Source organism: Budorcas taxicolor, chromosome 20, assembly GCF_023091745.1.
Source record: "Budorcas taxicolor isolate Tak-1 chromosome 20, Takin1.1, whole genome shotgun sequence".
NCBI classification, from domain to species: Eukaryota; Metazoa; Chordata; class Mammalia; order Artiodactyla; family Bovidae; genus Budorcas; species Budorcas taxicolor.
In genome coordinates, this window is record NC_068929.1 from 38527680 (window position 1) to 38544289 (window position 16610).

Sequence of the window (16610 nt, forward strand, 5' to 3'; positions counted from 1 at the left end):
GAGACAGCTGGAGGAAAATGTTTAAATTTAGAGAGAATGGAGAGAGAAAGAGGCCCCATGTTGATTCATAGATTAAAAATCATATGCATATGTTATACTCCCCCCCGAGATGCTCTGTTCTCAGATAATTTTAAGAGGTGATATTGTAGCATTGGCTTATAGTTCACCAAGGGAGTTTAATTAAGAGTTACATCAGTGAGAATTCAACTCTAACAGCCAGATGGCCCCTTGCTTCCTACTTATTGAATTTCTTTCATTGGGCTCAACAGTGGCCTAATTGCCTAAAAGAGTTTATAAGACCTTCCTAAGGTGTACTTCCCACCCAGACACAGGTAGAGGTGACCAGGCTCTTACTTCTGTTCCTGACTCTATCACACCATCACACGGGTTGTGGAGACACAATGAGATGAAGCTCTCTTCTCTCACTTCCCGGGGGCTGCCTGGCACTCGCTCCAGTATCTCCATGACTGACGCTACTCTGTTCACTCTCAGGATCAACATCTTAGGCATGGATCCGCTCAGCACCCCCTTTGACAACCAGTACTACAATGGACTCTGTGACCGAGTTAGGGATGGCAACACCTTGACGTACTACCGCAAGCCCTGGAACGTGGCTTCGCTGAGCTATGACGTAAGTCTTCTCAGAAGAAAATACATTGTTCAGCTTTAGCTGACAAATTGCTTCCATAAGTTTCATTCTAAATGATGTGAAAAAATCAGTAGAATGAAAATTCAATGTGAACATAAGATTGACTTAAAGAAGAGGTGTAGCTTGAGTCTCTTTAGATAACATACAGCAGTCTGTGATCAATCCTCAGCAGCATGCAGTTAGTGGTAGAGTTTTGGCAAATACCTCATCTCTGTGAAAAGAATCATCTAAGATTCTGACAAAACTAAAAATTAAATTTCAGTTCAGTTCAGCTACTCAGTCGTGTCCAACTCTTTGCAACCCCATGAATTGCAGCACGCCAGGCCTCCCTGTCCATCACCAACTCCAAGAGTTCACTCAGACTCACGTCCATCAAGTCAGTGATGCCATCCAGCCATCTCATCCTCGGTCATCCCCTTCTCCTCCTGCCCACAATCCCTCCCAGCATCAGAGTCTTCAGCAATGAGTCAACTCTTCGCATGAGATGGCCAAAGTACTGGAGTTTCAGCTTTAGCATCATTCCTTCCAAAGAAATGCCAGGGCTGATCTCCTTCAGAATGGACTGGTTGGATCTCTTTGCAGTTCAAGGGACTCTCAAGAGTCTTCTCCAACACCACAGTTCAGAAGCATCAATTCTTCGGTGCTCAGCCTTCTTCACAGTCCAACTCTCCATACATGACCACAGGAAAAACCATAGCCTTGACTAGAAGGACCCTAGTCGGCAAAGTAATGTCTCTGCTTTTGAATATACTATCTAGGTTGGTCATAACTTTTCTTCCAAGGAGTAAGTGTCTTTTAATTTCATTGCTGCAATCGCCATATGCAGTGATTTTGGAGCCCAGAAAAATAAAGTCTGACACTGTTTCCACTGTTTCCCCATCTATTTCCCACGAAGTGATGGGACCGGATGCCATGATCTTAGTTTTATGAATGTTGAGCTTTAGGCCAACTTTTTTACTCTCCTCTTTCACTTTCATCAAGAGGCCTTTTAGTTCCTCTTCACTTTCTGCCATAAGGGTGGTATCATCTGCATATCTGAGGTTATTGATATTTCTCCTGGCAATCTTGATTTCAGCTTGTGTTTCTTCCAGCCCAGTGTTTCTCATGATGTACTCTGCATAGAAGTTAAATAAGCAGGGTGACAATATACAGCCTTGATGTACTCCTTTTCCTATTTGGAACCAGTCTATTGTTCCATGTCCAGTTCTAACTGTTGCTTCCTGACCTGCATACAGATTTCTCAAGAGGCAGGTCAGGTGGTCTGGTATTCCCATCTCTTTCAGAATTTCCCACAGTTTATGGTGATCCACACAGTCAAAGGCTTTGGCATAGTCAATAAAGCAGAAATAGATGTTTTTCTAGAACTCTCTTGCTTTTTCGATGATCCAGTAGATGTTGGCAATTTGATCTCTGGTTCCTCTGCCTTTTCTAAAACCAGCTTGAAAATCAGGAAGTTCACAGTTCACGTATTGCTGAAGTCTGGCTTGGAGAATTTTGAGCATTACTTTTACTAGCGTGTGAGATGAGTGCAATTGTGCGGTAGTTTGAGTATTCTTTGGCATTGCCTTTCTTTGGAATTGGAATGAAAACTGACCTCTTCCAGTCCTGTGGCCACTGCTGCATTTTCCAAATTTGCTGGCATATTAATTTAGTGCTGACTTAAGGACTGAGTGCCCCGCTGCCACACTCTTGAGGTCTGGTTTTGGCTAACCTACCAAGAACCTCTCTAGACTTATTTTCCTTCATGTCCCCTTTGTAACACCTGCTTGACTGATGTGAGTGGTTTTTCTCACTGACCTCAAAATCCTCCATCCCCAGTTCTAGTGAAATTATCTCCTAGAGTGATTTTTACTCTACAAAATTCCAGCTCAAGCCTACTGCCTTCCTGTAAGTCACCTAAATTCTCTAAAACGATCCACAGACTGTACCTGCCCCCTTTCAAAAGAATAGCATTCATCACTTTTAGAGATTCATTTTTGTTTTAAACAAGATATAAGAATAATAAATAACTTACTCTGATCCAGTAACTACAATAATCTGTTTCTTTAAATGGTTCCGTTAGTGATCCATAAGATTTACTTGATTTTGCAATGACAATGTCCTTTATTATTGCTGTCAATTCCATCAGTTTGAGAAACATATTACTCTTCCATAATTGTAGTTAGTATTCCTTTTATTTCTAACAATGTTGTAAATCAGTCCCTACCCATTGCAACCTGAAGTGAGCATCCTGTCTTGTGAATGTTAAAGATGTTTAATGTCTCAAATATCTGACTGACATTCTTTCGCTCCTGTGCACGCTGTCATATTTTTGGTACCTGTAAGTCCATAAAAAAATCAGTTTTCCACAAATCTCAGGGAACATTCTGGATTATTGATGTTTCCCATCATGCCAGGTTAAACTTCTTTAAGCATATTTTTTGAAGGGGAGTTTTCATCTTTCTAAGAAGTATTACACATGTTCTACTTTCTTTGAAAGAGTATATCAAAGAAGGGAATCTTTGTCATTGCTGATGCAAGAAGGGTTATTGTGTTTTATTTATTTATTTATTCATTTTAGTTCCCAGGTCCGGACTGTACAGTTTTTCTTTGTCACGATCACCGGCCTCTTAGCTTCCCTGTAAGGTTAGTAACAGGTGTGAGCCAAGAGATGAGGGCCTCTTAACTTCCTATATCTACTCTGGTAGAGTCACTGATTTTCTAGACACGTCCTTAACCTTGTATTCACCAGAACTATGCTGCCTCTGACATCTGAAACATTTAATGTTTTGTCTCATCACAACTACCCAGTCGCTCAGTTCTCATCCTCCCTTGTGCCCACTAATCTAGTCTTAAACCCCATCTAGACACAGTTTTGGGAGAAGGAAATGGCAAACGACTCCAGTGTTCTTGCCTGGAGATTCCCAGTGACGGGGGAGCCTGGTGGGCTGCTGTCTCTGGGGTAGTACAGAGTCAGACACGACTGAAACGACTTAGCAGCAGCAGCAGCAGACCCAGTTTGGGGGCATCTATTTTCCTTCCAGTCTGTTTTGCTCCTCCTATGTTCAGTTTTTTTCCTCTAATCAATCTATATCCATTTTTGACCACTGTTGATAGTATTATCATTGTCCTTGCTTTCTACTCCTTCTAGAAAAACTCCATCTTTGGATGAACCCTATTATTTTTCTACGTAAACTTACCTTGCTGGACACCACAGAGAAAATCGAGCTAATAATTCAGGAACGGGTAGCATTATAACCACACCCAGGTCTTCCACCCTTCTCAGCAGGTCCACACACCTCCCCACTCTCCACAGGGTAGTTTAAAATGTTAGACAACCTCCTCCAGCTCTTTACCTTATTGTTCTGCCTACCTTATTAGATGGCAGGAGCTCCAACTGGACAGAGAATATCCAAGCCACAGATAAGAATCTTCTCAGGTTTTTTTTTTTTTTCTTCAAAGTTGTACTTATGTACAAACTTATTTGATGCTCAGTTCAACCTCTGTCTCCCTCATTTTCCACCCTGTCCTTAATACATAAATATCTTTAAGAGTCTCATTTAAAAAACAAAAACACAGAAAGGATGCCCTCATCTCTACATACTCTTCTCATCTACACTTGCTATCTCAGTTTTTGAGATAGCAAAATTTTGAATTCCCCAACTGGATTTGTTTCCTAGGGCTACCATCACAAAGCACCACAAGTTGGATGGTTTAAGCAGCAGACATTTATTTTCTCACAGTTCTGGAGACTGAAAGTCTAAGATCAAGATGTCAACAGGGTTGGTTTCCCCGGAGGTCCCTCTCCTTGATGGTAGGGGGCTATCTTCTGTATCTCCACATGGTCTTCCCTCCATGCTGGACTGATTCTAAGCTCCCCTTCTTATAAGGTCACCGGTCATACTGGATTACAGCCCATCCTAATGACCTCATTTTAACTTAATAACCTTTTTGAAGATTCTGTCTCAAAATGCCATCACATTTTGGGGTAATTGAAATCAGAAATTTCAGCACGTGGATTTTGGGGGATCACAGTTCAGCCCATAACACCAAACCTCTGTTCTCTTGTTACCAAAATTGTTTTCACCGAGTTCATCTTAAACTTCATTGAGTTCCCTTTACTTGAAACAGCCCTTAAACATTGCTGCTACCAGAGTTGCTATCTTATTTCACAGTCTCTCTCTACATTGGGTGATTTCATTCCCTCCTGTGGCTTTAGATTTCCCCTCCATCCTGATGGCTTACAAATACTGTATTTACAGCCCAGGTCTCCCTCTGAACTAGGTTTCTGTGTAACTCAGTTCAGTCACTCAGTCGTGTCCAACTCTTTGTGACCCCATGGACTGCACCACGCCAGGCTTCGCTGTCCATCACCAACTCCCGGAGCTCACTCAAACTCATGTCCATTGAGTCGATGATGCCATCCAACCATCTCATCCTCTGTCATCCCCTTTTCCTCCTGCCTTCAATCTTTCCCAACATCAGGGTCTTTTCCAAGGAGTTAGTTCTCCACACCAGGTGGCCAAAGTATTGGAGTTTCAACTTCACCATCAGTCCTTCCAATGAATATTCAGGACTGATTTCCTTTAGGATGGACTGGTTTGATCTCCTTGCAGTCCAAGGGACTCTCAAATGTCTTCTCCAACACCACAGTTCAAAAGCATCAATTCTTTAGCACTCAGCTCTCTTTATGGTCCAACTCTCACATCCATACATGACTACTGGAAAAACCATAGCCTTGACTAGACCTTTGTTGGAAAAGTAATGTCTCTGCTTTATAATATGCTGTCTAGGTTGGTCTGTGTTATGGCTCAGCTGGTAAAGAATCCGCCTGCAATGTGGGAGACCTGGGTTCGATCCCTGGGTTGAGAAGACCCCCTGGAAAAGGGAAAGGCTACCCACGCCAGTATTCTGGCCTGGAGAATTCCATGGACTGTATAGTCCATGGGTCGCAAAGAGTCAGACAGGACTGAGCGGCTTTGACTTTCACTTTCAGGTTGGTCTGTGTAGCTAGTTGACTGCAAACATTACACAGCTCACATATCCAAGCCTTATATCCCATCTTATTCCCAATCCTCTGTTTCTTGCTTTTGAATTCTCTACTTGGCAAATGAAACAATATCTTCCTAATCATTAAACTCAAAAGTGTGGAAATCTTCCTAAAGACCTCTACAGGTGCATCTCCCTCAAAGCCCACAACATGCAACCAGTCTGCAGGTTCCATTATTTTGTAAAGTCTCTTATCTCTGTCTCTTCTTCCCCATTCCTACTGCCACGCCCACTGCCTTGGGCTCTCATCATTTCCATCTGGGCTACTATTAGTCCTCCTATCAGTCTGAGACCTCTAGTTTTGCTCAGTTTCAATTCATTCCACTCACTTCAGTATTAAGATATATGATAAATCTGACCTTATCCCTCTGTTGCTTAAATTTGGTGTTGTCTGCCTATAGCCTTCCAGATAACGATCAGTTTCCTTGGCAGGGAGGAAAATGTCATTCTTCATCTGGCTTTTAATGGCCACACCACCCTTAGCTTTCTCCTCTAAACCTTTTATTTTGGTTAGATGCTTCTACTGCAAATTATCCAATAGCCTTTGCTTTTTCTTTCTGTTCAGGTGTTGATTTTGCTGTATCCTATCTACCTTTAGTTGAGTTTCTAGTCATTTTATTTACCATGGAATCCTGAGAAACTAATATCATATATCATGCTAAATAATTGTGTGTTCAGTCATTCAGTCATGTCTGGCTCTTTGCAACCCCATGGATTATAGCCCACCAGGCTCCTCTGAATGTGAGATTTTCCAGATAAGAATAAGATTTTCCAGATAAGAATAGTGTAGTGGGTTGCAGTTCCTCCTCCAGGGAAATAAATGATTACTGGATTAGTAAATAAATGCATGCAGAATACTGATACTCTTGCTTTAGAAAGCAAATGCTTTTTTTAAAGGAGGGAATAACCCATATTCAAGTGAACATATAATTGGAATTGCCATTAAAGTTGACAGGAAGTGAAAACAAGCTTAATAAACATTCCAACTACTTTCTCCATAGGCAGTTTGAACCCATTTAGAAAACTTTGCAGTGAACAAATAAAATTTATTATATATTTACATGCTAGTTTATTTGTTATGTATTGATATTCTTGGGAAACAAGTAAGACTATGCCTATAGAAGCCGCAATCTTGAAAGAAACTATAGTCTACAATGAACTTATTATGGATTCAAATTTGGAGTCATAGGTAGGAGTCAAATTATGAAGATACTCATATGCCATACTAAGTAACTTGGGCATAATCCTGAGGATGTTAAAGGAATCACTAAGGAGCATAACATGGTCTTTGTGTTTTGTGGAGATGAATTTTGAGGAGACAACAACAGAGATAATAACTGAAGAAGGCTATTTTATGGTCCAAGGAGATGATGAAAAACTGAACTGCATCTGTGATACTAGAGGCAGAGAAGGAGATATGAGATGTAGCTCAGTCTTAAGAACTAACAGTTCAGTAATGAATTGGAGACAGTAGAGCATAAGATCAAGTGCTCAGTTCTGAATAAGACTTCTTTGGTTTGAATTCTGATAAATTCCTTCACTTACCATCCACATGACTCCAGGCAAATTAATTATCTTTCCTGAATCTCAGTTTCTTATCATAAAGTGGGATAATAATAATACATACTTCATAGGAATTTGGAAAAGGTTAAATGTGTTAATCGGAGAAGGCAATGGCACCCCACTCCAGTACTCTTGCCTGGAAAGTCCCATGGACAGAGGAGCCTGGTAGGCTGCAGTCCATGGGGTCGCTAGGAGTCAAACACAACTGAGCGACTTCCCTTTCACTTTCCACTTTCATGCACTGGAGAATGAAATGGCAACCCACTCCAGTGTTCTTGTCTGGAGAATCCCAGAGACAGAGGAGTCTGGTGGGCTGCCATCTATGGGGTCATGCAGAGTTGGACACAACTGACATAACTTAGCAGTACCAGTAGCAAATGTGTTAATATGTGCAGAGTATTTAGAATAGGGTCCAGCATAAAGTAAATTCACCATAGATGAAAAATATGCAGACAGAAAGTCAAAGGAGACCTCCAGTGGATTGTAGGCCATCAGAGAAGACCTGAGATATGTGTGTGTGTGTGTGTGTGTGTGTGTGTGTCTTGGAAGGGGAGATGGGGAATCTTCCCAAAGAAGAATTAATTCCAAGAAGATAACGACTGACTTCTGAGTAGAGTTATCTTGCCCAAAATAGATTATATAAAATATATTAATGTGAGGGTGGAGTTTGAACTGGAGATAGAAATTTAGGTACCATCAGCATATACCAGAGCATCACTGAAGTCTTGAGAGTGCTTAAGGCCAATCCAGGAGGTGTATAATGAGAGAGGAAAGAACAGAGAAAATGGAATCCTAGAACATGCCAATATTGAAGATATAGGCAGAGAAGGCCTTATGACTGTACAGTGGAAATGAGCAATAGATTTAAGGGACTATTTCTGATAGACAGAGTGCCTGATGAACTATGGATGGAGGTTCGGGACATTGTACAGAAGACAGGAATCAAGACAATCCCCAAGAAAAAGAAATGCAAAATGGCTGTCTGGGGAGGCCTTACAAATAGCTGTGAAAAGAAGGGAAGTGAAAAGCAAAGGAGAAAAGGAAAGATATACCCATTTGAATGCAGAGTTCCAAAGAATAGCAAGGAAAGATAAGAAAGCCTTCCTCAGTGATCAATGCAAAGAAATAGAGGCGAAAAATAGAATGGGGAAGACTAGAGATCTCTTCCAGAAAATTAGAGATACCAAGGGAATATTTCATGCAAAAATGGGCTCAATAAAGGACAGAAAATGTAGTGACCTAACAGAAGCAGAAGATATTAAGAAGAGGTGGCAAGAATACACAGAAGAACTGTACAAAAAAGATCTTCACGGCCCAGATAATCAGAATGGTGTGATCACTCACCTAGAACCAGACATCTTGGAATGTGAAGTCAAGTGGGCCTTAGAAAGCATCATTATGAACAAAGCTAGTGGAGGTGATGGAATTCCAGTTGAGGTATTTCAAATCCTGAAAGATGATGCTGTGAAAGTGCTGCACTCAATATGCCAGCAAATTTGGAAAACTCAGCAGTGGCCACAGGACTGGATAAGGTCAGTTTTCATTCCAATCCCAAAGAAAAGCAATGCCAAAGAATGCTCAAACTACCACACAATTGCACTCATCTCACACACTAGTAAAGTAATGCTCAAAATTCTCCAAGCCAGGCTTCAGCAGTATGTGAACCATGAACTTCCAGATGTTCAAGTTGGTTTTAGAAAAGGCAGGAGAACCAGAGATCAAATTGCCAACATCTGCTGGATCATCAAAAAAGCAGGAAAGTTCTAGAAAAACATCTATTTCTGCTTTATTGACTATGCCAAAGCCTTTGACTGTGTGGATCACCATAAACTGTGGAAAATTCTGAAAGAGATGGGAGTACCAGACCACCTGACCTGCCTCTTGAGAAACCTGTATGCAGGTCAGGAAGCAACAGTTAGAACTGGACATGGAACAACAGACTGGTTCCAAATCGGGAAAGGAATACGTACAGGCTCTATATTGCCATCCTGCTTATTTAACTTCTATGCACAGTACATCATGAGAAACGCTGGGCTGGAAGAAGCACAAGCTGGAATCAAGAATTCTGGGAGAGATATCAATAACCTCAGATATGCAAATGACACCACCTTTACGGCAGAAAGTGAAGAACTAAAGAGCCTCTTGATGAAAGTGAAAGAGGAGAGTGAAAAAGTTGGCTTAAAGCTCAACATTCAGAAAACTAAGATCATGGCATCCGGTCCCACCACTTCATGGGAAATAGATGGGGAAACAGTGGAAACAGTGTCAGACTTTATTTTTCTGGGCTCCAAAATCACTGCAGATGGTGACTGCAGCCATGAAATTAAAGGACGCTTACTCCTTAGAAGGAAAATTATGACCAATCTAGACAGCATATTCAAAGGCAGAGACATTACTTTGCCAACAAAGGTCCATCTAGTCAAGGCTGTGGTTTTTCCTGTGGTCATGTACGGATGTGAGAGTTGGACTATAAAGAAAGCTGACCACTGAAGAATTGATGCTTTTGAACTGTGGTACTGGAGAAAACTCTTGAGTCTCTTGGACTGCAAGGAGATCCAACCAGTCCATTCTGAAGGAAATCAGCCCTGGGATTTCTTTGGAAGGAATGATGCTAAAGCTGAAACTCTAGTACTTTGGCCACCTCATGCAAAGAGTTGACTTGTTGGAAAAGACTCTGATGCTGGGAGGGATTGGGGGCAGGAGGAGAAGGGGACAGCAGAGGATGAGATGGCTGGATGGCATCACGGACTCGATGGACGTTAGTCTGAGTGAACTCTGGGAGTTGGTGATGGACAGGGAGGCCTGGCGTGCTGCGATTCATGGGGTTGCAAAGACTCGGACACGACTGAGTGACTGAACTGAACTGAATCTAGCTCTTGTCTCTAGGCTTTCTGGGGCGTGACCCAACCCTCACACTTTCAGGCTTTACTCACTACTACCATCCTAGCATAGTGAAACAGGACCATTCAACATTCTAATTGACACCCTGACTAATATTCCTTTATACCAGCAAGCAGTCCTTCACTGCTAAGTTGATCCTTGCCCAGGGGCAGTTCCTTTCCAGCCATCAGATGTAAGCACAAAGCCTACAAATTACGCCACTCTAATCCTACAACCAATTAGAAGACAATGAACTAGGAAGACCTTAGCCTTCTAGAAGAGTTAGGGAGAGATAGTTTTCTGGTGCCATTTTGTTCAGCTTTGGCACTTGTCAGCATGGAAAACTGAGTGGAATTGTCTTCAACTGCTTCTACTAGCTTTAGATTTCAAAGCAATAGAAATTTATTCATTTCTCTCTCTTTTTGTTAATTGAAGTATAGTTGATTAACAATGCTGTGTTAGTTTCTGGTATACAGTAAAGTGATTCAGTTTAATATAACATATAATATTATTGCATAATATATATATGTATTAATTTTTCATGGCCAAATGTTCAAGAAAACCTTTTCCATGAACCTTTTCTTCATTTACCACAGAAAATTTGTCAAGCCCTCTTTGGCAGTGTAACATAAAAATGAACAATTCTGCCCTGGAATCAGACTTCCTGGGTTTCATTGCTGACTGGGCCACTCCCTAGCTGTGTGATCTTGGACGCATTTTTTTAACCTTTATCTTCTTATCAGTAAAATGGGGATAATTCGAGAAATTAAAAGATAGGAAGTTAAACATTTATGTCAAATACTTTTAGCAACTATTGACACAGAGTAAGCACTCAATACAAATGTTATGTTAGCTATATTGGAGCTGCATATTAAATTTAATAAATTTTTTATTGTCATCCACTTTTCACCAGGCAGTTTACTAAATGGTGAAACTATAGTGGCATGTGGGTAAGATGGGTATAGTCCTTGACTTCTAGGAGTTTACCATCTGAAGGTCTATTAAATAAGCAATTATAATAGGGAAGAGATTTTCATTTTGTAAGAAGAACCATGAGAGCTTATAGGAAACAGATTTGTTAGTTGGTGGGATGAGGAAACATCTCCCTAAAGAAGTGATGTTTAAGCTCAGACTTGAAATAGTAGTGGGGATTCACCAAACCAAGGGATATATAGTACGTATGTGTGTATGAGTGTATATAATGTTTGTGTAATGAGAAGGTGGAGGAGGCAGGGGAAGTATAGAAGTTTCCAGAAAGTAAACACAACATTAAAAAGCCCTGTGGTGGGAGGAAACATAGACGGTGGAAATGGACAGGAGATCAGCGGGCTGGAGTATAGACAGGGAGAGACTAACTTGGAACAAATCTAGTTTAGACTTTATCTCAACGGCAGGGAAGACAAAGATTTTAAGCAGGGAAGTGACATGATTAGGTTACTCTTCCCCTTTGCATTGAGCACTTTCCTTTAAAGAAAATTATATACATTTCAATCTTTCCCATTAGATGATAACTTTGAGTTTCTTGTCTTAGTCTTCTTGGGTTGCTGTAATGAAATACCAGGGACCAGGTAGCTTTGAAACAACAGAAATTTGCTGCTCACAGTCCTAGAAGCTGGCATCTCAGATCAAAGTGCTTGCAGGGCCAGGTGAGGGCCCTCTTCTGGGTTACAGACTTCTTGCTGTATTCTCACATGGTTTCCAGGGACTAGGGAATTCTGTGGAGTCACTTTTATAAAAGCACTAATCTTTTCATGAAGGCTCCTTCCACAGGCCCCACCTTCTATTAATAACGCCATCCCATTGGGCATTAGGATTTTAACATGTGAATTTAAGGGGAGATATACGCATTCAGACCTTACCATTCACCATGTATAAAAGTCACTCAGTGTATGCTACGAAGTCCCATCTGTGTCACTGACTAAAGAGATGAGTGTCTTTTCCCAGACAAGAGTTGCAGCCTGCTTCAGGGGACCTCTGGAAAGAGAGTTTAATTGTCCAGATTAACAGCTCTCCCACTGATGCCTGACAGTAACCAAGTTGGCAAAGAAAGTTTTGTTTTATTGAAGTATAGTCGATTTACAGCGTTATGTTAATTTCTGGTGAACAGAAAGCTGATTCAGATATATTTATATATATTCTTTTTAAAATTCTTTTCTATTATAGATTATAAGATATTAAATATAGTTTCTTGTGCTATACAGTAAGACCTTGTTGATTATCTATTTTACATATAGTAGTGTGTTATCTGTTAAACCCAAGCTCCTAATTTATCCCTCTCCCATCCTTTCCTCTTTGGTAGCCATAAGTTTGTTTTTTATGTCTGTTTTGTGAGTCTGTTTTGTAAATAAGTTCATGTGTTTTAATAGAAAGTTTTAATTAAACAGCTAACTAAACATCTAGGTTGTTTTAGCTAAATTAGTTTTAACTAAACAACCTGGTTGTTTTAACCAAACAACCAGATTGTTTAGTTCAGTCTTTTTTGTGCAAAAATGAGCGTGGTTAAAAAAATCAAAATGTCCAAACAACATAAAAGATAATGCAAGAAAAAAGCAAGCCTGCCACTACTCCATAGATCTATCTATTCACAGTTCCCCTTCTCAAGGGTGAACACTCTGTGGGTTGTCTATTTTTCCAGTAATTTTCTATGCAGATAGAAGTTTTTATTTTTATTTATTTATTTATTTATTTTCGATTAGGCAGTGGAGTGAAAAGGTTAAGAGGCAGAACAGGGCTCAAGTCTTGAAATTTCTACTTAAATTAATTAACATGTGTAAAATGCTCAAAACAGTGCCTGGCATATAAGGCTTCTGAAGGGTTCAGTTCAGTTCAGTAGCTCAGTCGTGTCCAACTCTTTGTGACCCCATGAATCACAACATGCCAGGCCTCTCTGTCCATCACCAACTCCAAGAGTTCACTCAAGCTCACGTCCATTGAGTCGGTGATGCCATCCAGCCATCTCATCCTCTGTCGTCCCCTTCTCCTCCTGCCCCCAATCCCTCCCAGCATCAAGGTCTTTTCCAATGAGTCAACTCTTCACATAAGGTGGCCAAAGGACGGGAGTTTCAGCTTTAGCATCATTCCTTCCAAAGAAATCCCAGGACTGATCTCCTTCAGAATGGACTGGTTGGATCTCCTTGCAGTTCAAGGGACTCTCAAGAGTCTTCTCCAACACCACAGTTCAAAAGCATCAATTCTTCGGTGCTCAGCCTTCTTCACAGTCCAACTCTCACATCCACACATGACTGCTGGAAAAAACATAGCCTTGACTGGATGGACCTTAGTCAGCAAAGTAGTATCTCTGCTTTTGAATATGCTATCTAGGTTAGCTTTATCATTTTTTTCTTTCTTTTTTTACACAAATGGGAATATATTTTACATGTGATCTGTTATGCAACTTGCTTTTTAATTATTAATATGTTAACTTATGAAAGCTTGCTATGTTCTAAGCCCTTCATATGCTTTATTTCATTGATTTCTCATAACAACCTTCGGGCGAGGTGTGGTGAATATCCCTATTTTATAGACTAGGAACCAAACTGGGCACAGAGAGGTTATTGTGTAATGTTCTCCAGGTTATCAAATCTGTATTTAAATACTGGCAGTCTCACTTTTGTGCCTTCACTCTTAACTTCTTTGCTCTACTCTCCTTCAAATAAATTGCCTGATTTTAGTCTTTTTCTATTTATTGTGGGTGGTTTCTTGTATATTTTCTCTTAGACCAAAGTTGACAAGAATTTCAGAACTGAAAATCATGAAGAAGAGATCCAGGTCCTCAGAACTATTATTGAAGAGAAGAAATTAAATGTTAATGCAGATTTAACTATAAAATATACACCTGTTGAAGCAATTGAAAAGCATAAATGTATAGATTTAGAACATTCTAACCAAAAAAACGTCTCAAGTCCTTCCAAGTTGGCTGCTGAGGCTATGTTTCGATTTACATATTCCAAAGAGGATATTTACAGACTGTTGTCGTCATATTCGGCTAAGAAGGTAAGATCAAACTTTAGTATAGAAAATATAATGGAATATTTTGAAAACTAACCAAGCATCCTTTTTTAAGTTTAATTCTTTAGAAAAGATGGTGCTCATAAGATAAAGAAAAATAATACTCAACAAATCTTCAAATGTGTAGGTAGCTAGAAGGTCTAGAGGAAGAAAGTTAACTGGAGAAAAATCCCTTCAGTTTAGTAGTAATGTGAGTGTTTGTGGTTACAAACAGAACAAGCATCTTAAGAATTCAGAGCATACTTTTTGGGACTCTCCTGGTGATACAGTGGTTAAGACTTTGTCCTTCCACTGTAATGGGCATTGGTTCGATTCCTCGTTAGGGGTAGCTAAGATTCCACATGCCTGTGGTGCAGCCAAAAAAAGAGAGAAGAATTCAGAACATTCTTTTTGACTGAGATTGTGGTAGCAGGCTATTTAATCTATATTTCTTCAGAATTAAATCATGCTCAGGAATTTTTTGGTAATTCATTGCAATGTCTTAGAATGATGACTACTTACTGTTAAGTGTATTTCTAAAGTAACAATGCCATGAAATTATATACACTGCATATGAAACTGTCTGCTTACTTTGTAATCATACATTTAATCTGACACTTTGAAAATGTGTTTGGTTTTTTAATATTTAATCCAGATTTAGTGGTTTGTTTCATCTCTGGGATAAATATAGAATATACTTTCTGTAATCAGTATGATGCTGGTAAAATGCTCACTCTCCCTTTTCCGATATCACAATCACCTGTTTAGGTATCCTCCTTCCACTTAAAAAATAATACTCCTTCACTGTTAGTATTTATATTATGCCTAATTGTATAATTTTTTTTAACTTTTGTATTGTGGTATAGCCTATTAACAATGTTGTGATAGCTTCAAGTGAACAGTGAAGGGACTCAACCATACGTATATACATGTATCCATTCTCCCCCAAACTCCCCTGCCACATAACATTGAACAGAGTTCCATGTGCTATACACTAGGTCCTTGTTGATTATCCGTTTTAAATAGAGCAGTGTATACGTGTCCATCCCAAACTCCCTAACTATCCCTTCCCTCCATCTGCCCCCCAATCCCCAGCAACAATATAACTGTTTTTTTATAGGTCAGTACATTGCCTCTATTCACATGCACAGTCACTCAAAGAGTGCAGTTGGAAAATCCTTGAAGTCATTCAACAACTATTTAATTGTGGACTTACTATGTGGCCAGACACGGTTCTAGGTGCTTAGAATACATTTGTGAACCAAACTAACAAAGATTCTTATTCTCATGGAGCTGAAAGTTTAGCAGGGAAGATAGATTAAAAATAAGCATAACAGCAAAAAAGGGAAGCTATAGACCATTTAAAAAATGACAGGTGCTATAGAATAAAATGAAGAGAGAGTAGAGTAGCATAAGGCAATTAGGAGTCCTGCACAGATGGCAATATTTAAAAAGAAACTTAGGGGACTCCACTGGTAGTTCAGTGATTAAGCATCTCCCTTCTAATGCAAAGAACTTGGGTTCACTACCTAGTCAAGAAAATAAAATCCACATGCCACTGGGCAGCTAAGTTTGCACACTACAACTACTGATCCTGTGCACAACTGCTGCTGCTGCTGCTAAGTCGCTTCAGTAGTGTCCGACTCTGTGCGACCCCAGAGACGACAGCCTACTAGGCTCCCCCGTCCCTGGGATTCTCTAAGCAAGAACACTGGATAAGCACATTTACTGCAATGAAAACCCATCTCAGCACAAAAAAATTAAAATAAAAAATTAATAAGTTTAGGATAGGCTTCACTGAGAAGATAAGATCTTAATAAAGATTTGAAGGAGAGAAAATAGTCAAATATAACTGGCAGAAGGATCTATTAAAGACAAGTCCCTAAGATGGGAACATACTTGCACATTGGGCCAAAGAAAAGCAGCAAGAGAAAAAGTTAGTGAGGTTACCTTGAATCAGATTAAAAAAAAAAAAAAAAAGGCCTCACAGCCTATGATAAGAGTTTGATTTTTTTCAATGAGTGACATGAGGGACCATTGGAATGTTTTGAATAGAAGATTGACATATTTTAATATATTTCAAATGACTACTCTGGATATTGTTGGGACAACATTATGAAAGTTAGTAGCAAAAGCAAGAAGATTTGTTAAAACCTATTGCAAGAATCTAGGTGAGAGATGATGGAATTTCAGAAAAGGACAGTTGTAGATTCAAACATGACTCAGTTTTTGCTCTGAGCAACCAGAAGAATGGAGTTGCTATCAGCTGAGATGGAGAAAACTTCAGGTAGAGCAGGTTTGGAGAAGAAGACCATTAGTTCAGTTTTAGATTATGTTTAAGATATCTATTTGACATTCCATTGGCGACATAAAGTAGTAAGTTGATGTTATGAGTCTGACATTTGGGAAGGAGGTCTGGAATTAAGCTTTAAGTTTGAGAAAGTGAAAGTCGCTCAGTCATGTCTGACTCTTTAAGACCCCATGGACTACACAGTCCACGAAA

General features: G+C 39.8%; 1 protein-coding gene across 1 annotated transcript in view; it reads left to right on the top strand.

Moving 5' to 3' along the window:
- The window catches only part of C9 (complement C9), a 61217-nt gene that overhangs the window by 23199 nt on the left and 21408 nt on the right, over positions 1 to 16610 (top strand). Inside the window, exons 5-6 of the mRNA XM_052659328.1 lie at positions 493 to 631; positions 13838 to 14113. Coding sequence (XP_052515288.1) covers positions 493 to 631; positions 13838 to 14113 — 415 coding nt within the window. The remainder of the gene's footprint in view (positions 1 to 492; positions 632 to 13837; positions 14114 to 16610) is intronic.